The sequence below is a fragment of the Sclerotinia sclerotiorum genome, genomic scaffold (assembly GCF_000146945.2).
Source record: "Sclerotinia sclerotiorum 1980 UF-70 scaffold_1 genomic scaffold, whole genome shotgun sequence".
In the NCBI taxonomy this organism is placed as follows: domain Eukaryota; kingdom Fungi; phylum Ascomycota; class Leotiomycetes; order Helotiales; family Sclerotiniaceae; genus Sclerotinia; species Sclerotinia sclerotiorum.
In genome coordinates, this window is record NW_001820835.1 from 2140126 (window position 1) to 2167526 (window position 27401).

General features: G+C 40.4%; 12 protein-coding genes across 12 annotated transcripts; 4 read left to right on the forward strand and 8 right to left on the reverse strand.

Annotated features, from left to right (window-relative positions):
• Positions 1-2684: 2684 nt before the first annotated feature.
• SS1G_00830 (predicted protein) lies at positions 2685-3332 on the reverse strand (the record flags this gene model as incomplete). The annotated part of the gene is made up of 3 exons (XM_001598691.1): positions 2685-2717; positions 3050-3091; positions 3267-3332. 3 exons carry the CDS (start codon positions 3330-3332, stop codon positions 2685-2687), a joined length of 141 nt encoding a protein of 46 aa, XP_001598741.1.
• Positions 3333-4798: 1466 nt separating this feature from the next.
• On the forward strand, positions 4799-5341 carry SS1G_00831 (hypothetical protein; the record flags this gene model as incomplete). The annotated part of the gene is made up of 2 exons (XM_001598692.1): positions 4799-5022; positions 5137-5341. 2 exons carry the CDS (start codon positions 4799-4801, stop codon positions 5339-5341), a joined length of 429 nt encoding a protein of 142 aa, XP_001598742.1.
• A 315-nt stretch (positions 5342-5656) lies between these two features.
• Positions 5657-6232, forward strand: SS1G_00832 (hypothetical protein; the record flags this gene model as incomplete). Its single annotated transcript, XM_001598693.1, has 1 exon — positions 5657-6232. The coding sequence occupies one exon, from the start codon at positions 5657-5659 to the stop codon at positions 6230-6232; it is 576 nt and encodes a 191-aa protein (XP_001598743.1).
• A 4784-nt stretch (positions 6233-11016) lies between these two features.
• On the reverse strand, positions 11017-12657 carry SS1G_00833 (predicted protein; the record flags this gene model as incomplete). The annotated part of the gene is made up of 4 exons (XM_001598694.1): positions 11017-11220; positions 11298-11750; positions 11808-12063; positions 12110-12657. 4 exons carry the CDS (start codon positions 12655-12657, stop codon positions 11017-11019), a joined length of 1461 nt encoding a protein of 486 aa, XP_001598744.1.
• A 2597-nt stretch (positions 12658-15254) lies between these two features.
• On the reverse strand, positions 15255-15380 carry SS1G_00834 (predicted protein; the record flags this gene model as incomplete). Its single annotated transcript, XM_001598695.1, has 1 exon — positions 15255-15380. One exon carries the CDS (start codon positions 15378-15380, stop codon positions 15255-15257), a length of 126 nt encoding a protein of 41 aa, XP_001598745.1.
• Positions 15381-15770: 390 nt separating this feature from the next.
• SS1G_00835 (predicted protein) lies at positions 15771-16305 on the reverse strand (the record flags this gene model as incomplete). The annotated part of the gene is made up of 3 exons (XM_001598696.1): positions 15771-15978; positions 16116-16229; positions 16271-16305. The coding sequence occupies 3 exons, from the start codon at positions 16303-16305 to the stop codon at positions 15771-15773; spliced, it is 357 nt and encodes a 118-aa protein (XP_001598746.1).
• A 719-nt stretch (positions 16306-17024) lies between these two features.
• SS1G_00836 (hypothetical protein) lies at positions 17025-17728 on the forward strand (the record flags this gene model as incomplete). The annotated part of the gene is made up of 2 exons (XM_001598697.1): positions 17025-17391; positions 17460-17728. 2 exons carry the CDS (start codon positions 17025-17027, stop codon positions 17726-17728), a joined length of 636 nt encoding a protein of 211 aa, XP_001598747.1.
• A 493-nt stretch (positions 17729-18221) lies between these two features.
• Positions 18222-18993, forward strand: SS1G_00837 (hypothetical protein; the record flags this gene model as incomplete). The annotated part of the gene is made up of 3 exons (XM_001598698.1): positions 18222-18318; positions 18679-18766; positions 18834-18993. 3 exons carry the CDS (start codon positions 18222-18224, stop codon positions 18991-18993), a joined length of 345 nt encoding a protein of 114 aa, XP_001598748.1.
• Positions 18994-20474: 1481 nt separating this feature from the next.
• SS1G_00838 (predicted protein) lies at positions 20475-20585 on the reverse strand (the record flags this gene model as incomplete). Its single annotated transcript, XM_001598699.1, has 1 exon — positions 20475-20585. The coding sequence occupies one exon, from the start codon at positions 20583-20585 to the stop codon at positions 20475-20477; it is 111 nt and encodes a 36-aa protein (XP_001598749.1).
• Positions 20586-21501: 916 nt separating this feature from the next.
• Positions 21502-21654, reverse strand: SS1G_00839 (predicted protein; the record flags this gene model as incomplete). Its single annotated transcript, XM_001598700.1, has 1 exon — positions 21502-21654. The coding sequence occupies one exon, from the start codon at positions 21652-21654 to the stop codon at positions 21502-21504; it is 153 nt and encodes a 50-aa protein (XP_001598750.1).
• A 1092-nt stretch (positions 21655-22746) lies between these two features.
• Positions 22747-25387, reverse strand: SS1G_00840 (conserved hypothetical protein; the record flags this gene model as incomplete). The annotated part of the gene is made up of 13 exons (XM_001598701.1): positions 22747-22889; positions 22940-23078; positions 23131-23289; positions 23355-23515; positions 23578-23744; positions 23794-24085; positions 24138-24324; positions 24378-24539; positions 24591-24627; positions 24680-24817; positions 24864-25116; positions 25167-25258; positions 25317-25387. 13 exons carry the CDS (start codon positions 25385-25387, stop codon positions 22747-22749), a joined length of 2001 nt encoding a protein of 666 aa, XP_001598751.1.
• Positions 25388-26898: 1511 nt separating this feature from the next.
• On the reverse strand, positions 26899-26994 carry SS1G_00841 (predicted protein; the record flags this gene model as incomplete). The annotated part of the gene is made up of 1 exon (XM_001598702.1): positions 26899-26994. The coding sequence occupies one exon, from the start codon at positions 26992-26994 to the stop codon at positions 26899-26901; it is 96 nt and encodes a 31-aa protein (XP_001598752.1).
• Between the last annotated feature and the right edge of the window lie 407 nt (positions 26995-27401).

A 27401-nucleotide genomic window follows, 5' to 3' on the forward strand; every position in this document is an offset into this window, starting at 1 on the left:
AATTGATGAAAGATGGAAGGGATGGTTAATTCTAAACACTAGAAGGGGCTAACATATCCTTTCCGGTAGAGTAGCGTTAATCCGTTAGGCGTTTAAGTTTAGGAACGGAGTAGTGTGTTGGAGTGAAGCTAGGGAAGTGAAGTTAAGTGAAGTAAAGTGTGGTATAGCGTGGTATAGTGTGATGTAGTGTATAGTGTGGTGTAGTGTATAGTGTGGTGTATCGTGTTAAAATAATGTGTTAATAAAATGTGTTAAATCGACAAGTTGAAGCGGAAAAAGTGTAGCCTTGATCTTTTTCTTGAATATCTCTCTCTACTCTACCTGCGTATCAGGTACCCATTATCCTTTTCGGGGAAGAGCCAAATAATCTGCGAGGGGTGGCTTTGATCAGCGGGAATTCCAAAAGACGACGCGCGTTCATAAATGAAAGAAATTGATTTGTTTGGTTGGAAAAATAAGAGAATAAGGGAATGAACCCAACAAGATCGGAGTATCGGCTATTTTACTGAATGTAACTCAATTTGGAGGATTTGGATATGCCAGTGAGTAAGTAGTTCAACGGTAATAAGTAGAGTAGAAATTGTATGGTATATCTTGATTTATTGATGATTTATGAAGTGAATGAATGGCCTGTTGAGCCGAATGCCACATGGAAGGTAAGGTAGAATGCATTTCATGTCTTTATCGTGTTAATGGTTATATATATATATTCAAGAAATACCTAATATCGTATCGTTTGTATAGACAGAATTTGTACTTATTATCTGACGACTCTTCGTTTGTTGCACAATGTATAGAAGAATGAGGTGTAAATACACAATGATATACAAGTAAATCCGTGTTGATTTAATTTGAATAGTTGATATTAAGATCTTGATAAGGAAAAGAAGTGGAATCCCCCCTTTGCCTACTCGTGCCTGTCACTCACTCCACATTCTAAGCATATTGTACATGTATCATCTAGTCCCACCCATTGATACTTCCCAGTCATTACTACCACAGTACTCTTTGAAGATATACTTTGACGTCACTTAACCTTTGATCATCATGTTCGACAACATCTCCATTCTTTACTATTTATAAAATACGATCTTCGTATTCTAACCCTTCAAAACCTCGTTCCCACGATACACCTAATGAATTACTTACCGCCCATCGGCACTTGCCTTTCACCATACATAAAGCCTCAAGCCAACCCATCAAATCACATCATTCATGATCCATCATCATCATCATCCATTATCCGACCATAAACTCCGCAGTTTATCCGCCCTGACTTGTAAATAAGGTGTACAAACTTCAAAATGCTAGGTATATAACCCATCACATCCTTTTCCTTTTGCACAGCCCCCCGAAACACACCAATGCAAGAAAAGCAGTTCCCAAGTTCCAAAGTTCCAAGCCACCCCTCGCATAATCAAAGGAAAGCCACTCACATCACGATAAAGGCTTTCATTACGCTGACAAACGCGTGGCAAGTCAGGTTATTCCCTTGCGCCTGCGCCTACTATTAACGGATGTATGATACCTTTTCATTCCTATGCGGATGAGTCAATAACCGTAAAATGGAAATAAACATATATCACGAAAATTCAATGCGTCAAAGTTTATGCGTTGATGAATTGATGAAATGGTAGAGGAGTTCTAGATCAACTGCGAGTCTTTGAACTTCGGCCCCGAAATCGAGATCACGAAAGCCATGATACAGAGTATAAGTCTTGAGGTTTGGTGAGGTGAGGTGAGATGAGATTTGAAATTCCTTCTACACTGTCATTTACGTCAAACTATCGGGTATAACCTCAACATTCGCCACCTAGTCTGCTAGCCAATACTACGGAGTAACAATACGGTGTAAAAAGGTTCATGTCGAAGGTCTTATATTCATTGAGGGCTACTCTTGTTAAAGCTAGGTTCTCGGACCTACGGACCATATAGATAATTATTGTTGCCTTATAAACTAGGCTCATAAAAGCCTAACAACGGTAACAACCTCAATCTGAATCTCCCCGAATCAATACAAACACGTGATCACCATCAAGACAAAATTCCGAAAAATGCATACTACACCACACCACAATACAACTTACAGAAATCCTCTAGATTGTTTCACTATCATTTCACAAATGCAAAAATACAAAAATGCAAAACTAGCTCGAGACCCGTCCACTTTATCCACCTCTTCCACTCCTTCCACTTCTTCCACTTCTTCTGGTCCAGTCCAGTTCGATTGAGGTCTTGAATCATGACAAAAGTCAACATCAAACCATAAATTCATCTAGACTTTCTAGAGTGAGTTGACTCCATAAATTCACTATCTTATAGTCTTTATGAATAATTGAATAGTACTAATATTCCAAGTATAATAATCTCATGATTTTATAGTCAATATAAACTCTATACATATTCTACAGTACATACGGAGTACATCAACACCAATAATCCCAGACATTAAATTCCGATCTTCGTTAATTATTTATTATCAAAGCTTATTTAACATTTTTTTTCTAATCTCCTTAATCATCTCAGCATCTATCTATCTGCATCTGCATATCAATCTAAATTTCAACCACTTTATAGAGTTGTAAAGGCTAAAACTCTGATTTTTATAAGGAATAAGGTTGGTTACTTACCTAGGTACTCGAGGATTATTGGATAAGTTATTCAAATCAATCATCTCTACATAACTAGGTATCTACTAGTTCATTCTTGATACCTACCTAGGTATACTATTAGTACATTTTTACAGAGTATCTGCTTCCTTCCTAACGCTTCCCCCATTACATGTTTCACGTCAAACAAACACCAAACGAAATCTCGTCTGAAATTAATGAAGAAGAGCCCTATGGGGTATCCATCTAGCCCATCAATTTTGTTCCTCAACCCCTTGAACTGGGTTTTAACCCACGCAATGGCACGCATCCTTACGCATTCCTCCTAGACTTCGATATCGATATCCCCACAAATATTTTCATGACCCGCTTAATGGAGTTAGTTCTCCATCCTATGAGAAGTTCCTAGGCTGGTTCTCCTGGTATCTGTTTATACTTACTTGCTCTTCGAATCGAGTCGAGTCGAATCTTTCAATGTCTAGCTATTTATTATCAGTCAGTTACTTCATTTATAATATATACCCATGCCCCATTTACTTAGTATCTATAGTAAGTAGTACTATACTTACTATACTAATGAATAAAGCACAGCCTATAGATACAATGATCTAGCCTCAACCTCAAACTCATCATATACATATTCTCTAGAATACATACGTAATGCCCTATATACCCCATAGCTAAACAATACCAATACATCCATCCCATCACACATCCATCCATCTTTTCCCCACAAGCATGAGGAGTTCCTTTTATAAATAGATTCGGGTCTTATATGATATCGTGTTGTTTTTCGTTAGTACCAATCATAGATGGTGGGTGGTGCATGGTACACGAAGCATACATGCAAAGCCTCAATGAATTTCTACTCGAGATTTGTCTTTTCTTATTTCTTTATTCAATCCAATTCATTCAATTCTTGAAATCTAATCCAATCCAATAAATCTCATCACATACATATACCCTTACTCCACCTTTCCAAAAAAAAAAAAAAAAAAAAAAAAAAAAAATCCCAGTAAAGCTGGAGCAAGTTCGAGGTAGACGGACAAGGCAGACAAGGCAGATTCAGTCGGGATTTCATTACGCTGCGCAGCGCAGCGCAGCGCAGTGCAGTGCAGTGCAGTGCAGTGCAGTACAGTACAGTACAGTACAGTACAGTACAGTGGTAAATCATATTCTGTATCATATTTCATTTAATATGAGAAATAGATAGATAGGATAATTGATTAATTATTTGGCACAAAAATCCTCAAAAGACATTGTGCTGTGTTTTCTACGAGGTGGAGTGGAGTGTTTAGTTCTTTACTATTTTTAGGTTATTTTTGAGTTTGTTTGCTGGTGTGACCAAAAGGGTGTTTATAGACCAGCAATTGTATTTAACTTAGAATCTACAGGTGAAGAGCACCTGTAGATGGGGATAGCTACTCTATATATACACAAATGAATGGCCTAGCCGCAATAGCTAGGCAAAAAGAAGTCATATTTATTCCTCCAATGATCTTACTTTACCGATAACCATTGATACCTAGTACTTGTCCGGATCTGATCCTCAGGTCACCTAAATCGCATACTAATCTCGAGTAATCGTATCATGTGTGGACATGGTTAATGTACCTGAGGTTTCTTATATAATAAAGGTGGGAGGAAAGCAGGGATTTCCGTCACAGCTGGATATTGATTATAAGATTAATATAATATATATATATATATATATATATATTATATAGATGGGATCCTTTTTTCTAATTATTTGGTAAGATGATTTGATAAATGATGGTTTGAAAAGGATTGGAGGGGATTAGAGAAGTTTTATTGTTGGGGTTTTTATTGTTATGTTATATTATATTATATTATGTTATGTTATGTTATGTAACGTGGTTTATCAGTGGGTCGGACATATCAGTGGGTCGGACACTTTTTCAATATCCTTTACTCTCTCACTTCAATACGCGTTTATTCAATAGTTATTAATGGAAATTCATTCAAAAGAAGCACGAATAGTCCTGGCCATTGAGACTATCGAATTGAACAAAAGATTGACGATTCGAAAGGCTGCTAATTACTATAGTGTGCCTCGATCTACATTATTCGACAGAATTCAAGATCGTAGTAATATAGCTGAAAATCGACCAAAAAGTCATAATTTGACTGAATTAGAAGAGGAGGTGCTTATTCAATACATTATTGATATGGATGATAGAGGATTTGCCCCTAAATTAAATAGTGTGGAAGATATGGCGAATTATATGCTCGAAACACAAGGTGCAAAGAAGGTTGGAAAGCTCTGGGCTCATCGCTTTGTAAAACAATATTCAGAATTAAAGATACGTTTTAATCGTGTCTATAACTTTCAAAGAGCTCTTTGCGAAGATCCAGAGCTTATTGAAGAGTGGTTTCGATTGGTATCGAATATGTAGGCGAAATATGGGATTCAGGATTGCGATTTCTACAATTTCGACGAAACAGGCTTTATGATGGGTATAATATGCCTTGGAATGATTGTAACTAATGCTGAACGAAGTGGCAGAAGCAAGGCAATACAATCAGGCAATCGAGAATGGGCTACAGCGATTATATGTGGTAATGGAGAGGGTGAAACTATACCATCATTTTTAATGGTACAAGGACAATATCACCTTTCTAATTGGTATACAGAGAGTGATTTTCCTGCAGATTGGGCTATTAAACCTACTTCTAATAGATGGACGAATAATGAGACAGGTTTAGAATGATTAAAGCACTTCGATAAATATACTAGTCAACGAAGAAAGGGCAAATATCGAATGTTAGTATTGGATAGGTATGAAAGTCATGAATCGATACCTTTCCAATCATATTGCAAGTCAAATAACATTATATATGTAAAGTTACCATCGCATTCAAGTCATTTAACTCAACCACTTGATGTTGGATGTTTTAGCGTACTCAAACGTTCATATAGTTGTCAAGTTGATGAGTTTATCAAGGCATATATCAATCATATTTCTAAGATTGAATTCTTTATAGCTTTCAAAGCTGTATATTAACAATCGATTACAATTCAGAATATGAAAGCTGGCTTTCGAGGAGCAGGACTAATACCATTTGATCCTCAAGCTGTGCTTTCGAAATTAGATATTCGAATTCGCACACCTACCCCTCCATCGATCCTTTTGGAATCTGCCAACTCTTGGGTCTCTCAAACACCTCACAATCCAACTGAAGCTCTTTTACAATCAATTTTAGTGAAATCTCGAATTGCTCGACATCAATCAAGCTCTCCTACACCTATATTCGAAACTGTAGTTGCATTAGCTAAGGGTACAGAACGACTAGCTCATGAGAATACACTCTTAAGTGTAGAGATTCGTATGTTTCGGAAGGCAAATGAGGCATTAAGCAAACGTCGACACGTTAAAAAAACTCAATTACGTCAAGGAGGAGTACTTACTGGTCAGGAAGCTATAGATATAATATCACAACAAAAGGTGGATATTCAGATTCGACGCGACGAGCATCAAAATAGGGGAAATTCCAATGGGGAATCATCTACTAATCGATGCTGTAGTAAATATGGAAAGACTGGTCACAATTCAAGAACTTGTTCTAATAATATAATAGACCCTAGATTATTAGATTCTTAATAGTTTAAATCAATTGATTCAATAATTGTTGATTAAAATAAGTTTAAAGTGGTTGAATAAGTGAAAAAGTGGCGACTCGCTGATAGTGGCGACTCGCTGATAAACCACGTTATATGATTGTTGTTTTATATTATTTTATGTTAAAAGGAATGACCTCACACAGGGAATAGTGGGAAGCTGATAGGGCAGAACTGAGGTAATATTGGTCTAGTAGGTTAATCTCTCTTCTTGTTCTACAGAAGTGCGAAGCTCTCTTACAGAGAGCTTCTCAATCTAGTTGTGACGCCTCACACCTCCGGGTCACGTGGCATGCCCCGTTTGTATTTAATCATAGGAAAACTCTCTACTCTTGTTTTCCTTCTTCTTTTCTCCTTAGCTTAGTATTTTCTAATACAAGATACTTTACCCAGTATTCTTGAGTGTGACACTAGTCCTAATAGGACTAGTGCCCTGTGCACGTGTTACGCAGGAACCATTCACTTTAATATTTTATATTAATATAAATATAGAAAATAAAATCTCATGTTTATAAATGAATATAAATTAAAGATTTGAGTTTAAGTTTTAGATTTTAATTTTCTTTTTGTTATTTAAATTATTTAATCTTTGTCTTTTATTTTTATTTTTATTTTTGTTAGATTTGAGATTTGTTACGAGGTTTGCCGTCTAGATCACGTGGAAGTGCTCTAGGCTCTCGAGGTGGTTTATAACTAGGCGTCAAGCAGGGACTTAAGTAATGACAATAATGAAATGCAATTCGTAACTAATAGTAGAGTATACTAAATGATTGATCTTGAGCACGAAGCTCTATACAAAGAAAAATCTTGTTACGACGGCTATCTTCTACGCTGCGTCACATGACTAAACCAAGGTAACGTGATTAAGTCACGTTATGGACCGCTGCGCGGTCCTGACTAGCCATAGGCATGAAGGTCTATATAATCAAGATGGATTTCCTTTGTATAGAGCTTCGTGCTCAAGATCAATCATTTAGTATACTCTACTATTAGTTACAAATTGTATATCATTATTGTCATTATTTAAGTCCCTGCCTGATGCCTAGTTATAAACCACCTCGAGAGCCTAGAGCACTTCCACGTGATCTAGACGGCAAACCTCGTAACACCCCGGTAACAAAAAGCCTACTCTTCAGCACCTCGATCCCCTTAATCTCCAAAACCTTCCTCCTACACCCTACACCACGGATCCTCACAAGTACAATCGATCCATTTCTCAAACTTCAGATTCCCAACTTTTCTCTCCCTTTCTTCCTATTTCTTCTTCGCTTTTTGATTTTTCGCACATTCGGGATCAGAACATTCAATCAATGTATATTTTTGACAATGATGGGCTTTATCATTGCAGGATGTGAGACCGCAACGTTTGTTACATCTTACCATTTCGTGTGTGCGGGGACAGTGGTTGGTGTCGCGGGTGCAGATTATCCATTTGGGCGTTTTTTTCAGAAGGGCTTTTCCTTTGGGGGTTGAGGTTTTTTTTTTTTTTGAGGTACGGGTTGCTTGGTGTGTGTATCGTCTTTGGAAAATTCGTAGCTTACAATTCTTTCTCTTCCTTCTTCTAGTTCCCCATCATGATATCCACGCCATATATATCCCTTCTCCCTTTCCCTCTCATTCCTCTCCAAATGTATTTTTTCCGCCCCCCTCCTCTCTCGCCTCGCTTCCTCCCTATTCCCCTCTGAACCACTTTCTTCCACTCCCCACTCATCAGATTCTCATCTTCCCCCTATCCTGATAAATCTCGTATACTCTGATAATACCTATCCTCAATTGGGGAACTAACTTTCCATTTATGGCTGTGGTGATGTCGATGTCGATGACGATGATGATAATTTTCTTCCACCATAGTTATTAAACGTTGAAGAAATAGCACGAATTTAAATTGACCCTTTTGGGTTTTCAGGGGTAGATAGTACTTCCAGAGTCGAATTGTTCCATCGCGTGCTCGTTGTCGATGTCGATGTTGATGTCGATGTCTAGATTTGGATATTGGGTTCAAACTATCTTGTCGTAAATATACGTGTCTGAAAAATAGCCATTTGTCGCTTAGTGATGGATTTTTGGGATTAGAAGAAAGGAGAGAAGAAAATAGATGGAGATGTGGGATTGTTACCTTGTGGGATCGGGTAGAACGACCATAATTTTAGAGTTGAATGAGTCGTGTTGAGTTTTAGGTAACACACGAGGACTTGGAGGAGAGCTGAAGGTAATAGTAGACTTTTTTGATAACAGGAATGGAAGCAATGGATATATTTTTGAAAAGATTCTCGAGGTATACGTAAACAGATCTAGTAGGTATTAATACTTCAAGTAGGTACTGAAATATAAGATAATTAACTCGATGTGAATGAGTCACTATACTATCTGAGCTATTCACATGAGGGCGCTAGAGAATTTATGAGCGAGGACAGTCAAAGACTAAGTAATGACACTGTGGAAAAAATTAATTATGGCTAGAGTGGTCAATCTTTACCGTGATGAATCATAGACGGCCTACTTATAACAATGATGCTTATAAGATTTTCAGTAGAATCAGAAATGCACGTTTATTATATGAATGGTGGTGAAATTTTACCGAGACCAAATAGGGGACCGCTTCCATTTGGGTAAATTTTCTAATTGGGTAGAGATCTTATGAGATGCATATTAATTTTTGTGGGAGTATTGTTGAAGAGGGCTATCTTTGTGGAATATGATGTTAGAGGTTTAGGAATAGGTTCAGGGCAAGGGTAATTGGGGTTCTTAACGATGTATTGGATTGTGGATGTCGTTGAGAGGATTTGTGTAAAATAATTACCTGTGGGAGGATGGATGCTGTAGATAACCTAGGATCTTGGGACTGTCTTTTATTTAATCTTCCATTAAATTAGATTAGAATTTTTAGGGGGTTAAAATTGAGGATTCACGAGCCGAGAATTGATAGAAAGATTACTGGTAGTGCTTGAGGATGTATGGTATGTTATTTTTGAACCTTGTAATGAATGCTATATATAATTCCGCGAGAATCCTTCCATGTGAATATATAACTAATTTAGAGTCTTGATGGTAGAAGACTGGTTTCTAATATAAGGGCCTGTTTGGGAGCAAAAAAATGTGCCAGCATATGTGGTATTCGAATGCTATCATTTGAATATTGATGTGAAAAGTGCTTGGCAGAAATCACTAATTGAATATCGAATGGTAACATTCAAATACCACCAATCAAATTTGATCATATGCTGAATATGCTGAATTCTGAAAAAGAGGTTCTATTGAAGCATTCAACGGCTACGAATCTATTTTTCTACCAATCAGAATACATCAAATGCTAATATATATTATCCTGCCAAACAGATAATAGAGAATTCGCCGCGAGCAGTTGAATATTACAAATATTATATATGCTAGCATATTTTTTGCTCCCAAAAACCGCCTAAGTCCATAAAGAAAATCTTCCCATAGACTATCAAGTGAATCTAACATAGATATTACCTTATATAAATGATCTCTTATAATGATATTAGGAGATAAAATATCTACGAGCTATAAAATGTCACACTGCAAGCACACATCTATGATGATAGCGGAACACACAGCTTTACGTTGCCACCAGGGAAGCATAATCGTAAATTCTATACAGCTTTTAGTTGAAAATTTCAAGATGAGGTTCTACAGATATCTCCTCGGTTATTCGGCCCTTAAATCACTTCACAAGGTTGCTCCAATTATATATCACCTATATCAACCATTTATTCTCACACCAAGTTCTTTATCGCAGGTTCATTGCCCCGAGTTATTTACAGCCAAGGTATCCTGGATATATGATACTTATAAGTTTAATTTCACAACTCGTTCGTGGATAGGGCGATAGTAGTAATTATATTCACTAAAAGTCTTCATAGATAACTCTCATCTCAACTTAGGCTTGATTAAAAATTCTGAAATATTCGGAATTCACTAATAATCATATAATGAATTTCTAGTTCAAAATTCATCAAACTCTATTGATTGGTTGTAAAGTTATTAACAGGTGAAAATCACGATTTTTGGTGTAAAATGATGGTCAGAAATTCAGAATGAGGGGTGGTCCGAAAAGGGGGTACTAGACTTTAGTGCTTCTGTGAGCAAAACATGCAGTGCTGTCTATGTCATTCGGTCCCAAGTCATGGCACTTGTAAGGCTGTTAGTAGCAAGTGTATTTATTTCAAGAATTACGCTGGTGCCGCACACCCTCCACATTACTAGAAAATTCTGACCTGAGATGGTTCTAGTGTAGTGAATCAGGATTCAGGACTCCATAGGCTTTAATCGAAATATAAATGTCCCGATATACATCAGAATTCTTTTCTCCTTTTATCATTTTGCATAGTAAAGTGGATTACCGGAAATTTTAAAAATGCTATGAGCTGTTCTAGTCTAAATGGTGCATCAGTTTAGTATCCCGCTACAACGACCTACTTGATAACTCTCAACATCGACTGATTGATGTATGTTGTAAGCAATATGCATTAAAGTTTACCACAAGCTCACTCAAAGTGATGAAACATTATGGGTGCATTTACTGGGCAAACAGAGCGCCAAATAATGCTGACGGGAGCAAGAAGAAGCTCTGCAGAGAAGGAAGTCGAGGTAAAATTAAAATTAAGATCATTTCTAGGTATCAAGAACACGAGAAAGTACCCGAAGTCCATTTGTTGCATTGCAGCATGTTTCTATAGGTGTATCCAATCCATAATTTATCCCAAGCCTATTTTACTATAAGTCCTAAGTCTTTCCATAACCGCGTCAAGCTCTGACACAAGCAGCTCCAATGTTAGAAGTTTCTCTTAACCTAGTTGCTAACATATCATCTAGCGGCTTCAAAGAATCTGCCAGGCCTTTCGTGTTTGAGTATTCAAGAACGGATTTACCAGCTGTCATTACCAGACGTTCGGGGGCAGGTTCTTGGAGATAGGACATTACGCGTGCGCGATGGGCTGAGCGAAATACCTGATGATGGTATGTTAGTACAAGAACTACTAAAACAAGAGAGATGGAGTGATCGAATTGAATATTGAAATAAATACCTTCAACTGATTAACCATCTTCGCAAACTCTTCTTCTATCTCACTGTATCCCTTTTCTCCCAACCCTTTCACAAAACTATATTTCTTAAGTGCCAAACATAACTCCCTTTGTCTAATCGGTATGTATCTCTCCATGTTCTCATCACTCAGATATCTATCCATCCCCAAAAACGCATCTAATGCTTGGAAAAATAGCACGTGGTTTCCAGAAAGCCCATCGTACTTCACATACTCCCCATTGACCATCTTGCCAACACCCCATCCTTGAAATCCTTGAATGTACGAAAGCCAGACGGAATGCGAGACACGAGATTTAGTAAGGTTTTCGTAGAAAACAAGGAAGAGATCGCGTAGACGAGTGTTGATAGTACGGAAGTGGGGAAGGCACGTGTTTGGGCTAGAGGAGGTGTATGCGAGGATCGAAAGGACCATTTCATGATAGATGGGGAAAGCCTGTAGATATGAGAAGATGGATGGGGTAGATTGGAAACGATAGTCAGGAGTACTTACGACTACTTCAAGGTCATAGAACATTTGGAAGAAAACTTCCTCGGATGATCTTATCAAGTCCGACATTCCAACATTGATTCTGTATATCCTTTCCCCTCTCGTATTGAAGTTAAGCAAAACATTAGAGGTATTGTTTCCTGCATCGCCATCCACACCGAAATTTCGCTGGAGATATGGCCAGGGAGCGTCGAGCTCAGATGGAAATTCGACAATCTTCTCTAGCTGAGCGACCTTGACGACAGGAATAGTTGCCCATCTGCAGACCCTTAGAAAAAATTGGTTATTAAATTAAGAGACCATACCTGTATGCATGACGACAAACTGCAACGCAGCAATAAAAGCCATTATATGCATCTCTCGGAAAGAGATCCCAATTTCCTGCTTCCACTGCAGCCATGATGGCTACAACCTGCGGAATATTAACCTTTTCCATCAACGACTTGCGCATAATAGATCGATACTTTTTGCGTCTCTCGTTATTGACATCATCATCCAGTGAAGGTGGAGCCGCAGAAAGAATTGGGATAAGCTGGAAGTAAACTTCCCTATAGGGACTCAGGGCTATGGGCCAGGAATCATGATTTGCGTTCGGAGGCCAAGCTCCTGCACCATCTTCATCAATCAATCTTGACATAACAGCAGCAACTTCGTGTTGATCTCGTAGATTTCTCAAAGCTTGATATTTTGAGACATTTTCATTCTCATCAATCTTTTCCTTCACCTTACCTTGGATTGGGACTACCACTGGTACGGGGACTTTCATGCGTGTGCTACAGATCCGGGTTAAACGTGCCGAAGCATAGGCAATTGTGTACGCTAAGGCGCCGATTAAGAGGATAATTTCGAGCATCTTGCAGAGAGTTATGATGAATAACTCCTCTGTTGAAATTTGGAGTATCCTTGTTAAATGGGAGTCCGAAGCAAGGTGTTGTCAGAATAAGGATATGGATAAGATCTACAATAGAAGGGGTGAGGGTTGATGCACGTAGGGTCGGGCGATCTGTGATGATATAATTATGTATATTCGTCAATTCAATATAAATATAAATATGTATTATCAGGCAGGTCAAGTATGTACCTGCATATTGAAATGGGGAACTTTAAAGCATATTTTCGGAGGAGAAAAATTAATTGATTTCTCCCTACTAAATATTTTGGCGCCTACCTAAAAAAGGCCCTAAATATCGATCCACTTTCGTTTACCCTGTAGGACTCAATAGCTCAAAAAGTAGAGCATAATTTTAGCATAATATTTCATCAAGCTCTAAATGCATAAAATTTTTGAAATTATAGAATCACGCCTAAAATCATATAATCCGCCGATCCTAGATGCAAGTCTACTTGCGGAGCCTGGCTTTTATACTGATTACAAGCCGCATGTAGAACCTATATTCGCGTAAGCCCCTTTGATGGATGCATTTTCTGTGTAACTACGGCTTTCATTTTGATTGGATTGAAAGGAGAAATTGCCTCAATAATCATGTATGAACTTGGATGATGATGAATTCAGTAAGCATTATTTGAATGGAATACCCGTACGTCTATCCATTCATCACAACAAATTCCACACGAGCTTACGAAAAACTTCATCGATACGGTAGGCGTATTAAGACGTTGTCTTAACTGGATCGCATATCCGTTATACTTCCAATTGGATTGATGATGACACGATAATCCTGGGAGTGAGATCAATTCGAATGCCCAGAATGCTAGCAAGCCTCCGAGAGAACGTTCCACTTGGGATCATGAACCGTTATAACTCCTGAAGTCGTGCCATACTTCCTAAGTAGATGGATAAGCTTAATCCGATCTAAAATTAAGTCTTATCCTACATAGGCCGAGTCAGCGCTATTCGTTGATCTGAAGAATCCTTCGACATGTTTCTGAGGAAATGGCCTCTTGAAATGGAGAAAGGATGGGAAAATTTAGCGAAGGACCGAAGAACACTTGGTCTCGTGGAAACATCTGTCCTGGCTTAGGCCAATACTGAAACCTCACTGGAATGTAAGCTAATGCCATCATTTAGAAACTTCCTTTCGAAAGGATGCAACGAGACATAGTGACATAGCATATTGTGTGTCGTAAACAACGTAGACTTAGCGGAACAAAAATGCTTTGTCGAAAGAGATAATGCCGGCCAGGAGTGCATAGATGATCTGAGCTTAGTTTGTTATTATCCCAAAAGAATTATGTCAGTGAATTAATGTTAAATAGAAACAATTGCAAAAGCAACTTCAATGTTGAACAACTACCAAACACAGTTAACGATGTTCAGCCTGAATTGCTAAGACAATGGTTGGTATCACTTAGTAAGTAAGTTGAACGACCTTTCGATCAAAGATAGTTTGTTGTCCGCAAAATTAGCCTCGCCAAGATCAAACTACTTGGATCGGATACTGGATCTCGTCTAAGAGAACACTGGTGCTGGTAACCATTTTTATATGTATTCCGAAGCATCCAGAACAGGTAACAACTAATGGGCAAAAATATATATATACATGGGATGCTTGGCCAAGACGAGGCTCTTTTAACAAAAAATTGTGCGCAACCTACCGGCCGAACCACGAACTGGCAATTTTGGTTGTTTTAAATGAGTCAATAATTTCTAGAATGCTCGTGTAAGTCTCAATAAAGACAAGTGCCATTGTTGACATCTTGAGGTTCGCGACTGATCCATGCGGAGTAAGAAATGAAAATAGAAGATTTATGTATATATGAGACATGAATTAGGCAAGAGCGTCTGTATATACCGAGTAACGAGAGATGATGAAATTTCTGAAGTATATGAAAGGTTATGTGGGCTTCTATTTCCGACTCCCTGCATGTTCATGGTATACACGATACCTATATGAGAAAATGACACATTCTTAGCCTTTCAAATTGCTAGACCCAGCTGACAGCAATAAATTGAAGGCTGCTGTTCTAATCATACATTCGGCTAGAGGGCTCAAGCGGTGATTAAATAGTGAAACGGGATGATTTTTAGTAAAACGAACAAAAATGCATGAAGTTTTGCTGAGATTATAGAGAGTTTTATGTTATGACCCGACACTGGAGAAACATGCGCAAGAAAGTTCAGGATTACTAGTTGATATCGTGGCGGAAGTCAAGAAAAAATACGCGTAAAGGAGTGAGAATGTTACTTCAATGATTGTGAAATGTTCCCGGAACATTGCGATAAACATCTGGATCTGCCAATGTACGTGGCCTAACAAGACATGAGAAACAACATTCCAAGTGGCCCAGATGATCCAATAGGTTAAGAGTGCAAGTGGAGGTCATAGACTTCATCTGTATTGTTCATCAAAACACAGCAAGCTCCGTAGAATAGGAATGAGTGGTAGTACGGCTAAGCATTCTAGAAAAACTGGGAATGAACAATCTCATCACGTAAATATTGATCTCGCCAGAGTATAAGCATTTATGCATGGAAAAAGTTCCCCGGGGCTATGGCTTTCTGGCAACAGTGACAGTATACTTCTGATACAATCCTTCCTCAGAAGTAATATCACGAAGACATGCTTTTGTCAATGTTGCCAACCTCTCAGCAGTTATACCAAAAGCTCCTAGCATTTTGCGAAGCAATTCTGGATACTGTGGTATCGATTTAGCTTGTACATATCTCCCCATTGATTGGCTTTTGGGCGTTTTGATTGACGGAACGAATGAAAACTCGAAAGTCTCAACGTTGATCACCTCCAAACCACAATCTCGCATTAGAGGTGCCGCGTCGGAACCAGAAGTTGTTGATAATCCTGACTTTGTGGCACCGGAGAGAACAGCTTTGCGCCACTCCCAGTCATCACTCACGTATTCTGACGTCCCAGCACGGTAGAACTTCCAGTCCAGATCCTGGTGTTCAATAATGCCCCTAGACCTCAACGCATGTGATGTAATTGAGAAGTACTTTGGCCAATTATTGATACCCAAAAAAAGCATGCGCCCGAAAACGTAATCTAGTCCTCAGGGGGTAAATATCTCGCGGCTCATTATGTCGTTGCCGGGTTGGTCGTAGTCAACATCCAATGCGTTTCCTTGAGCCCAAACAACGTTACCTGGCGCCATGTCTTTTGATGCTTCTGGGACCGGACTTAGGTCGAGACCATAGATCGTGGTAGAGGGTAATAGTGTAGCAATCTGGACGGTGGCAACACCAGTACCGCAACCCACACTAAGCCACCGGTAGATCAGCCAAGTGCACAGCAATCGTTTTTGGTGACACTGCGGAATGATTAGAGAATGAGTAGGAAGCATGAAAAAAATCATTGATACTGAGTCCCTCAAAGTTCAAGAACTGACTATACTCACTCAACCACCTTGGAGATGTTATCCAGTGTTTGCAAAGGAGTCAAAAGGGGAAAGCCGCCAATCATCTCCACAATTGCAGCTACCTTAGCATCAAGTCGGTCTTGCTCAATGATGCTATGGAAATTATTGCATATGGCTGAATAAAATGAGCCTACTCGTCCGCTTTTCGGAGCACATAAGCCGCGGACATGTCATGATAGCGGCGTTGGCTGTCAACTTTCACTGCTGCTATGTTGCAATCGAAATCTATAATACTGGGATAAATTTATTTGCCCACTGATCAAGAAATATAACCCAACTCAAACGCATTGAAAAGAACTTCTTTTCCAAGAAGGATCTCGTCATATTGTGTATTCGAGGATGTTGCCGCTGGGCACATGCCTCACGCAGAAAATTATGAGATGCTGATTCTTCCATCCTTGCCTAGGAACTCTCCATGGCTGTCCAAATATTCGTGTAAGATCAGTAAAAGGCAAAAAGGATAAGACGTGCATATGTGTGATGTGTCGGGAATGTGTAAGTTTGTGGAGAGAGACAGAAGCACGCGCTAACCCTAATGAAGACTAGCCCATAAATGTCCCACATATCCCACATATCATCAGAAAATCTAGAATCCCAAAACAACATCAAAGAATTTCAATTTATTAAAGTTGTCAGTGATGAGAATATCTGAAATCATGGCTACACAACCCCTCGGCTTGATATAAGAAAGTCTCAATCGTGTGAGGTAAGCAAGTGTTGCTGGAGCTGCATTCAACCTCCACCAAAGGTAAGTGAAACATGTAGATATGTCTGCATTTGAGAATCTCCAGTCCATCATCTACGAACAAACTGTCTCCCCTTCGAAGTGAAAGTCTGATCTAAATTGCATACTTCCGGTGGAAAAATCTCTTCAATTCTTCGTTCTCAATGAAGCACAGCACTTCATCAGTGACTGAGCACGACAGTGGCCAGGGTATTTTACCAATGTCTTCTCATACACCATCTGCGCCAGAAGATAGCAGCAACAAGGAGTCCTATGCTGTCTCTCCTCCGAGTGCCAATAACTTTCTCGAAAATGGCAGCAATACACCACCGAAAAGTGGGGTGCCCAGTGCATTGAGACAGAATATCTTCATGATTTTCATTACCTTGACCCAACTGGTTCAGATGATTCCTTTAGGTGCTGCTATTAATTCTAGTTTCGCTATCGAGGCAGCTTTGGGTGCTACAGAGGCTCAGTCGGTTTGGATTGTTGCCTCATACCCCTTAACTCAAGGAACTTTCGTTCTGAGTGGTAAGATGCATCTGACTGTATTATATTTTGGTCGTATGGATGTAACTGACATGCTATTATTACTACAGGCTGTCGTTTAGGTGCGGTCTATCGTCACAAAAACGTCTTTACCGCTGGTTGCGTTTGGTGGACTCTTTGGGCTTTATGTGGTGGATTCTCCGACAATTTGATATCTATGTGCATTGTGAGAGGCTTCTGTGGAATTTGTGGTGGTCTCATGATACCGAACATTGTGGTTTTGCTAGGCATCACTTTTCCACCCGGGAAGAAACGAAATTTGAGCTTCGGTCTGTTTGGCGCAATGGCACCAGTCGGCGCTGCCGGTGGTTCTCTATGATGAATTGAATAGCGAATTTGTCCGGGTTTGGCTGTGGTTTATTCAACTCTTCCCATGCACCAGCCACAATATCATCAACGGACGCAACGTTCTCAGTCCAACCATCCGATCCTAAAACCTTCTTCCCGACTGCAGCGAGGTTTTTGAGTGTAGTTGCGTAACTTTGTACATAGACGGCACGGTTCTTCGTCTCTTCTGGATGCTTTAGTACACCGACTACGGCTCGTCCAATGTCGGGAAGGGTGGTAGTGCTAGAAGTCCGATCACCACCATCGTAAAGGGTGATTCTTTTTCCTTTTGCGTTCATGATGAACCCAACCATGATACCCCAGTCAAAAAATGGGCCATTAACCACAATGGTGTATGACATTCCATCTAAAACATGTTTCATGAGAACATTTTGAGCAGCGACTTTAGACTAGAAAACTGGCAAAGCTCCGGTGTTTTCTCTCTGTGTATTGGAACCAAACTCGGAAGGGATGAAGCGCTTTACATGAGCTTTGGCTGCTGCTTTAACGAGGAGAAGTTGTTTATCAAGGACATTAGAGCTGAGAGTGGATATCACAGCATTCTGTCCTGTAAGAGCGCTAGTGAGTGATTCAAGATATTCGTAATCAACAGGTTTGACTGTAACAGATGAGTGGAACTTGTGAGTACTCGATTGTCGAGTGAGGACTGCGACTTCGAAACTTGTTTTAACAAGTTGGACATGTATTTTATCGAAATTCATTCATCTTGGCCAATATTGCATGCTCCAACGTTCAGTCCCCAAAATGCTTCGCCCATCTTATTAGGTTCTATGCTCATGCTCGCGGATTGGCTGGGCTAGGAATACCAACCATGAAAAACTTGCATTCCTTGTGTTCGAAGCGATACTAGCAGCTCGACTGGTAATTATTGCTCTTTTGAAGTATTGTGCATGATACTAATCTGACTGCACAGGAATCTAGTCTCCCATTCGACAAAGAGATTGACCAGTCGACGCTTCAAAATCTTCAAGGCCTTCTTTTGTGTGTTGTATACAGTATTTCTCCTTTGGTAAGTTGAACCGCCGAAAATGGAATACAAATCTTGCACTCATCAATCAATGCTAATACCATGATAGGAATACGAAAGAAGTGTCTTCAAGAGCTGTTCATCTTAACAGTACTTTAATGTCAACTTGTCGCCATGCCGGTATCTTCAACGGTCAAAACACATATTATGAACTCGGAGACTGTCCATTTGACCTCTGGTTGTTGCAAGAACAGCTTCATATGTATTAAAAATTTAATAATCCTAGACCATATACTGATACAAGCCAGGCTTGCATTCTCTAGTCTAAGGGTAGATGCCCACTTGAGCGTTCTTATGGATTACCCGCCATCTGTTCGCTATCAGGAGATTAGCATTCCCCTTCCAAAACCCACAAAGCTTTGAACAGCTGCAACTGATGAAGAGAGACGAAGACTTCAATAGAATGAGCCTGCAGGTCGCGAGAAAGCACTATTCTGTTTTCTCATGTGTGATATCATTGATGCTGGTGACATAGACTCATCTTCGTGTCATCAGACCAATAACGACTACCATTTGGGGCTGTGTTCTCTACAGGTTGGAACGTGAGAAACTGCTCGTGAAGCCTTTTGCTGTTGTGATTCAGATGAATTAATAACAGACTCAAGGCGAAGTGATCCGGTTCGTCGATAGAGTGCTCATCTCGATCGCTGGCGCACAAATATTTAAGGGTATACTCAATCGCAGCCAAACGTCAGCCCTACTGAAATTACCGAAGATTGCGTATTTACACAATTGAACCTACTATTATGGCATATATCTGTCCTCACAGTTCACGCACCCCTAAAGCTTTTACAGCGACAAGGATGTTGCTTCAAATGTCGACCTGGTGCCGGCTCAACGACGCAAAGGACAAAAGCACGTCTAAGTAGTTGGATTTCTTCACCGCACCCTCGTACCGCAATTTGGAATGCTGCTCAGATATGTCGCTTAGCAGAAGATAGCTTTTCTAATCATTCTTCTAATACCAATCCTTTGCTTAACCCTCTCGCAATACCGGGAATCTTGAAGAGGGCAATTGCTGTTTGCTCTTATGCGTACCATATTACGCATATTCTAGCTGTACTGGTATTTCTGGGGATCTAATTGATTTGTTCGCTGCGCGTAATGAGATAGTAATTTAAAAGCATGGAGAGAGCAAGGAATTGGCATGTCTATCTGGGGCACAGAAGGTATTTACGAGTGCCACTGTACATTCAACACCTTGGGGATGTGGTTCCGGAATAGATTGGCGAGAGATTCAGGCGCTGAGGCTCAATTTGTGTCATTTGTCGCAGGTTTGAGAGAATGAAATTGTCTGTTCGCCACAGCAATACGATAGGCGATTTCATACTTTGAAAAGAAGCAGATCAAACACGTTTTGGCTCATCGGCAGTTGATCAGCGAGACAGCTGAGGAGGAAACTTAGCTGATAATTGACAAATTTTCCGATCAACCATTCTGAGAAAGCTCGGAAATGCAATTATTGTATTCAGGGGTAATGATAACGTGGAAATAAAATTCCACTTGCCAAGCAAGCACTGCCGAGGACCCACAAGAATACACGCTTATGACTCCAAAACAACTCCCTTCTTTATCGCTGACCAAGACCAAAGATTCAATCAATTTTTTACCAATGTATCTCAAGGCAATGAGAAAGCAGAAAAGTATCTCGCATATCAACTCCAGGCCCAAAAGAAAGAGAAATGCGTCTTCAGCATTCCCTGCCGTAGTCAATCACTCGTTCACCTCTTACACAGCCTGAACCCATATTGCTCTTTCTCGTCTCCTCAATCTTCAACATTGCTGTCCTCGCCTCTTCCATAGTGGCACACACTCTCACCGCAAGTTAGAGCAACAAGTGACTTTCACCCGGACTAGTTTTACGATTAATGGGCTACCTTAGACAACCTAGCGGAGTTTGAGAGACGTACTCGGCGAAGTTATTGAGTGGGCGGGGGGCGGGAATATTACTATTTGTAATTATTTACATATTTTGGTCCTGTTTGAGGAGTTGACTATTGTGGCAAAGAATATATCTGAATCTGTGTGTATATTGTGAGGCTTTCTGAGGTTTTCAGGAGGGAAAATTATAGTTGAATACCTAGGGATGGGATATTGGATAGGACAGAATTTACTAGGGCATTACCTACTTACTTTAATTAAAGATTTTGTTCATACTAATAATACTTTTTAATGAATAAATATCTTCTATTCGGTGGCCGTCAAGAAATACAGATCTTCCGGTCATGTTTTCGGGTTTTATATTTGGTATATGGAAAATGGGACGTGATGTGACGTGATTAATTGAATAAATTAAAATTACAATTAGTAAATCAAGTGAGTTATTAACCACTTATTAAATACCTACAAGGAAGTAGATGGGTAGTATGGAGATTTAGGTTGAGTGAAGCTTGAATTCTGGGGTATCGAATGGTGTGATTAGAATGAAGAGATGGAGTTTGGAGTTTGGAGCTCGGTCTAACGATGAATGGATAGATGGATAAGTGGATATCGAAAATATCTGCTGGAGTTAAGCTCAATCACAGCAAGACCTTGCCTAGTAATTAATTATTGTAAATTTATACGTTATTCCCATGACCATCTCGATAGCGACCTCGTTCATCATCCTTCATCCCTTCCTCCCCCATTCTCTTTTCCCCCCGTCCCACCCCATTCCCCCCAACTCTCCACCAGCATATCCATTTCCTCATTCCCATCTCCATCCCCTCCCCACCCCTTCAAGCCTCAGGAGTCACAATCCCACCCCCAAACATCTCCTCCGCCCTCTCCATCCCCACCTGAATCTCCCTCCCACTCAACCTACATCTAAACCCCATCTCCCTCAAACTCCCCTCCCCACCATTCAACGACCCCAAAATCCCTTCTACCATCCCCACTCTCCGTGTAACTTCTCTTTCATAGAGATTTTCTATACCCTATTTTTCGCGACAGCGTTGACAGAATGTTTTTTGGGGTTGGTGTTTAGTTCTAGTTAAAATTAAAGCTGTGGTAAAATTACCCGCAATTCCAGCTGTGGATGTAATCTTAGACGTAGATACAAATTCACAAGTCCTACTCCTAGGAATCAAAACATAACGACACGAAAGCGTAGGGTACGTAGGACATCCGATCCAAAGGGTTGGGGATGAAGGAGGAGGACGGTGGTGACAGAGGTATGATGCTGGATTGCACATTTTCCTTTTTCTTCTTTGTTTTGAGGGGGGGGGGGGGGGGGGGGGGGGGGAGGGGGTGTGGAGATTGGTGTAAGATTAAATTCGTTATGATGATTTTTAGATTTTAGATTTTTGTACTTTATTCCTATAATGTGACGACTTATTCGAGTATTACAATGGAGGAGGAATCTTTTTGTTTAATTATATGTGGTTTCTTAGATGCGAATGTAAGATTAAGTTATATGTAGAAGATTCTTCTATTAGTACGTGATTATTCCTCTGCAGTACTAAATAGTAGACATTATGATTGTGATCGCCATGCCGTATTATCGCTGAACCAGCAAAATACTATTGTAGATGAAGAAGGAGAAGAAGAGGTGGGTATTCAAATTTGGACCGTAAAAACCATAGGGAGATATTGTAGAGAGAAACCGTAGCAAGAAACCGTTCGGAGCTACCTTACAAGACACTGCACAAAACTTCTCGACTCATCAACTCATCTTTACCGGCAAGGTAATTCATTCGTTGATTTACATTTGGAGAGAAGTCATACACTTGCGACATTCACGTTATATTTGTACAGCAAAATGTCATTTTTCAACACCGAAATCATGATAGCAGGAAACAACATCAGAAACTCCTTCAACATTCGAACCAAATGTCAAAATATGCTTTAAATAACCAGTACGCCACTACCAATATACATACAAAAATACAAACAAAAGAATGTCAACTGCAAAATAACCCGTTAAACTCCTAGTCATATCATTCATAACCTCTGTAGCCCTCCGTAGTCTATCTAAGATAAAGTTAAAGGCGAGAAGTAGCAATAGCGCTAATTTCACCAGGAGCATGATAATTAGGTACCTTCATATCGAGCGCTTTACCACTATAACCTAGATCTTCAGCAACGAGCATGGAGCATTTCTCTCCGATGAGAAGAGCAGTTGAGACTATAGCTGTTAGTCGATATGATCTTAGAAAGCTTAATGGAATGACATACAGGTGTTGCATCCAACATTATCAGGACATATTGAAAGATCTGCGACTTTGAGACCTTTTACACCGTGGACATTGAGACGTTCGTCAAGAACACCGTGCTTGACGATGGAGTTTCCTTCACGAGGTGCCATAGAGCATGTCTAATTTGAATTAGATTATAGTTCTTGTGGGGTTTTGAGAGGAATTACTTACGCCAAGAGAATGCCATGTTGTCTCCACATGTCTCTTTACCCATTCTTCGATATGCTTGATATCTTCTTTGCTATACTTGAGGTCTTGTTGCAGGTCTCTTTGGTTACTGTTGAGGTAGGAGATTTGTGGTGGCTTTCCTGGCTCAACTGGCACTGACCACTGGTTCTTGTTAGTACTGCATGGTACTTTGGACGAAGGTATAAAATATCGAACACAGAACTTACAGAACCATGTTGAATACCTGCAGTAACATTGCCTGGAAGAGCGTATGACTTTGTGGTCAACAAATCCATATCTTTGGCTCGAGCCGGCGAATCATATGCGTAGAATGGATGCATGTTCTGTACCTCTCCTGCATATGCATCCATACGACGGGCAGTTTCACCTGTTTATGGGAGTTAGCATTCAACTTTGATATCTTGTACACTGGTTGTGAGAGAGTATTACGAGATTTGATGTATCCCCAAACCATTGGTGCCATGTCTCTCTCATCATTCATGAAACCAGCATCAAAGTCTGGTGCCTCATAAGGATCTGGAGAAACGATATGAGTTTGACCACGGGAGAATGGATATTCCAGGAAGTGGAACATGGTAAAGAAGTTTCCAGGTGGCCTAATAATTAATCAGATTGATCTCCTAAGTCGTCGAATTGGTAACTTACATCAACATGTGGTCACCAAACCAACCAGCAATAACTGAGTAGTGCATCACTGGCTTGTCGGGCTTGTTCTTGAAGTAGCTATCCCAGCCTGATTTGAAATGTGGTGTTGGCCAACTCTCCATTTCTTTCAACTCCTCCTCGGTTGGGCGAATCTTCACACCGGCATCAATACCATTTGTGGCAAGTGGTCCGGTCCCTTTGAGATTCCATTCGTCGAAAACAGCCTTTTGAACCTCAGGAACACCTCTGGCAAAGTCATCAAAACTCTCAGTTCCGGGTTTAGCACGGTAGACTTGAGAGTATTAGCATAGATGACAGGATTGAAAACTATAAAGAATGCATACCAGAGAATGTCAGATAATGATCCTGAAAGTTCAAACCAACACCGGGTAAGTCAACAATAGGTTTGACACCAGCCTTATGTAATTTCTTTGGGTCACCGACACCACTTCTTTGCAAGATCAACGGCGATGAGAGTGTCCCACCTGAAACAACTACTTGTTTTCGTGCACGGAAAATTCGTGGGCGTTGCTATCGGAGTATTCGAGTCAGCATGAATTGGGTTATTCTGGGAGATAACTTACATTTGGATGAAGCGGCTTCGTTGGAACAGTTTGTACACCAACAGCTCGACCGTTCTCGATAATTACTTTATCTACCTTAGTGTTGCACATGAGGTGAAGGTTCGAGTGTACAGCCCTGGTAGAGTGAACGTAGGCATGGGCAGCGTCACTGCGACGACCGGTCTGAGATAACTGTAAGGTTAATTATTCAACTGGGAAGCAAGATTTGCTTACATCTCGATTGATCCACTTGAGCCAATGTTCGGCACCACTAGTAGTATCATTGTAAGCATATTGTCGTCTTGATGAAGGATATAACTTACTGTGCAGTGACAAGGTCTTGCAAATCATCAGTTGTTGGTATTCCCTGAGATTCCGCAGCACGCAAGAAGTCATGGGTAATTGGGTAAGTGTAATTTCCAAATGAGACTTTAATCGGGCCATCAAAGCCATGAAGTTCCCTGAACAGGTCAGAAAACTGGTTTCTTCGAGAATATATCCACCAACCTGTTATTACATGCCCGCTGATATGTTTCGTGTTTTCTCATCAATGGAATAAGCTCCTTTGTTGACCATCCCTTGGCTTGGAAGTCATCGTAATCGGAAGCAGACGCTCGTGTGTACATCATGAAGTTTATAGAAGAACCTCCACCCAGGATATGTGCGCATGGAACGACAGCTTTGCGACCGGCTAGCCATTCTGATGGTCGGGAATAGTAAAATGAGGCTGTTTTGCTGTCCAATTTCATGTTCCTAGGATCTAAAAATTGTTAGTGGGATAAAGCAGAAGTGACATGGCGCTTATCTTACAGATTCCTGGACGGAACACCCATGGGTTGTTGAGATTACTCTCTCCAGCTTCAATGAGCAGAACTTGAAGGTTATGATCGAGGTTAGCAAGTCTGCAAGCCGGTTAGTCTTCAACAATGAGAGTCCACATCTGAAAAGATTCGAACACACCTGCCAGCAATTACACAACCAGTACTTCCACCACCACAAACAATGATGTCGAACTCGTCTGGGATCGTCATCGTGGCTGTTTTACTTAAATTTATTGATATTAGATATCACTCGAACTTCCAAAGCTGTTCAAAGCTATACTAAAGATGAAAAAAACGAAGCTTTTTGTCTACTCTCGTTATCTTATATTCTACGATTCCGGATGTATCGGAGTAACCTCTCCAGAGGATTGCTGTGGCATTAGCTATATTTCCGCCCTGTATATGGTAACATTGCATTCTCGTTGAAAGGCCATTGGTCAGCTAGACCGCAATAAGCATGAGGAACAAGGAACCAAGAGCAACCAAACCATAGATAGCGTTGCTACCCCTCATCTTGTCTCACCAGGACATCCCCACTGGATGGATGCCAATTTTTATTGATGCGCAAATTTCAGGGTGCAGGCTGACTGCTCCATACGTACATACAAGAAAGATAAGGAGGAGAAGGGAAGCGCTCTCCATCGAGTATTCCGAGCAGAACGGCAGGAAAGGAGGAGATGTAATGTAGTAGGTGTGGGGAAACTCGAACTGCCGTGAATACTTTCAGTTTACCCCGCAGACGATGCAGCCAATGCCCATTTCTCAATGTCCCAATCAAGCACTTGGGGTCAAAAGAAAATCTAATTGAGTTACTAATTTGTGAGTATGACACGGATAATACTCTTGGTCTCCAATACATGACAGACTTCTATCAAATTCAAATTGATGAAAAAGTTATTGAGAAATGAAAGACCGACATTCCCTCCCCAGCTATTCCGCCCCCTCTCGAGCTCCCATCCTCAACAACCTTGGTCCCTCGTAACGTTGATCGTCGAGTTCTAACTATAGAGCTGTTTTTAGCAAGTTGCATGACACTATCCACGAGGACAATAATGTGTGTAAAGTATCTGTTGGACGGGATGTAGTCAAGGATTAAGAAAAACGTTGTCGTCGAAAAGAAACAGACCAAATCATCATAGCTCTAGTGTATTGCGGGGTCAATGCCGCTTTTAATAATAAACTTTTTCCACCACTACCATAACCCGGACCTCGGGTACGGGTTAACTATAGCACTGGATCGGAAAGAATGAGGGGGGAATAAGGTACAACCTGCGTTGGTGGCTTTGAATACTACAGGATTGACCTGCCAGTTTCATCTATTCGGGCATGTAGGGGACTATTTTTGCGAGGACGTCAACGCGTCAATCAAAAAGCTATTCGATGTCCGTTGACCTCATGAGCATTTGTCTCCAAGGTCTAATTATCAAGATGTAGAGATAGGCGGAGCTCTGGGCATGGATGAGATGCATACGGACGAAAGAGAGGAAATATTATCGTCGTGCAGCTTCAAAAATGCTGACTCTGGAGTCTCAACCAATTAAATAACCAATTGTTCAAGTTCAACGGTGAACTTGAGTACCAGTACCAGTATCATTATCTACATTTTTTTTTAGAAAATGCCAATTGTCCAATGAGCTCTCTGGCTCCGAATCGATTGAATCTTCCTATCCCATGTGACATTCTTCCAACCAGGCAGGAGGTGAGGACCAACACTGTCCCGCTCAAATAAAGCTTAATCTTCCTGTGTGGCTCGCGGAAAAGAAACCCTTTGCTCCGGGATGAGAGTTTTTCAGCTGAACAAATTGAGGTGTGGTCATTGTGCCTTAGCAGTTACTCCACGTATCCTTCCGAGGGTCCGATGCAATACCCTGCAGTAGCGCGGATTTTGTTGCATACACTTGCTCGTTGTGATTTTTGTCTCTGACTACGATCTTGGTGATCACTGAGGAGCGAGCAAGTCTTAAATTTAGGTCATACATTGTTGATATATCGAAAATGCATTTCTCTGATTGGGCATTCGCTGCTGCAGAATCTTCATCCCCCCTCATACCCTTTGTCCATTAGAAATACTCATTTACAATTTCAACTTGGCCTTGATGCCTGACTTCATTCCAAGCACATAACGAGAATCGTCCAACTTCAACTCGAGTAGAGCCAGCTCGTCTCTAGTTTCTCGTCCAGTTTATGATTACTGCTCATGTAATCTCATAAAGCACATTGAGTT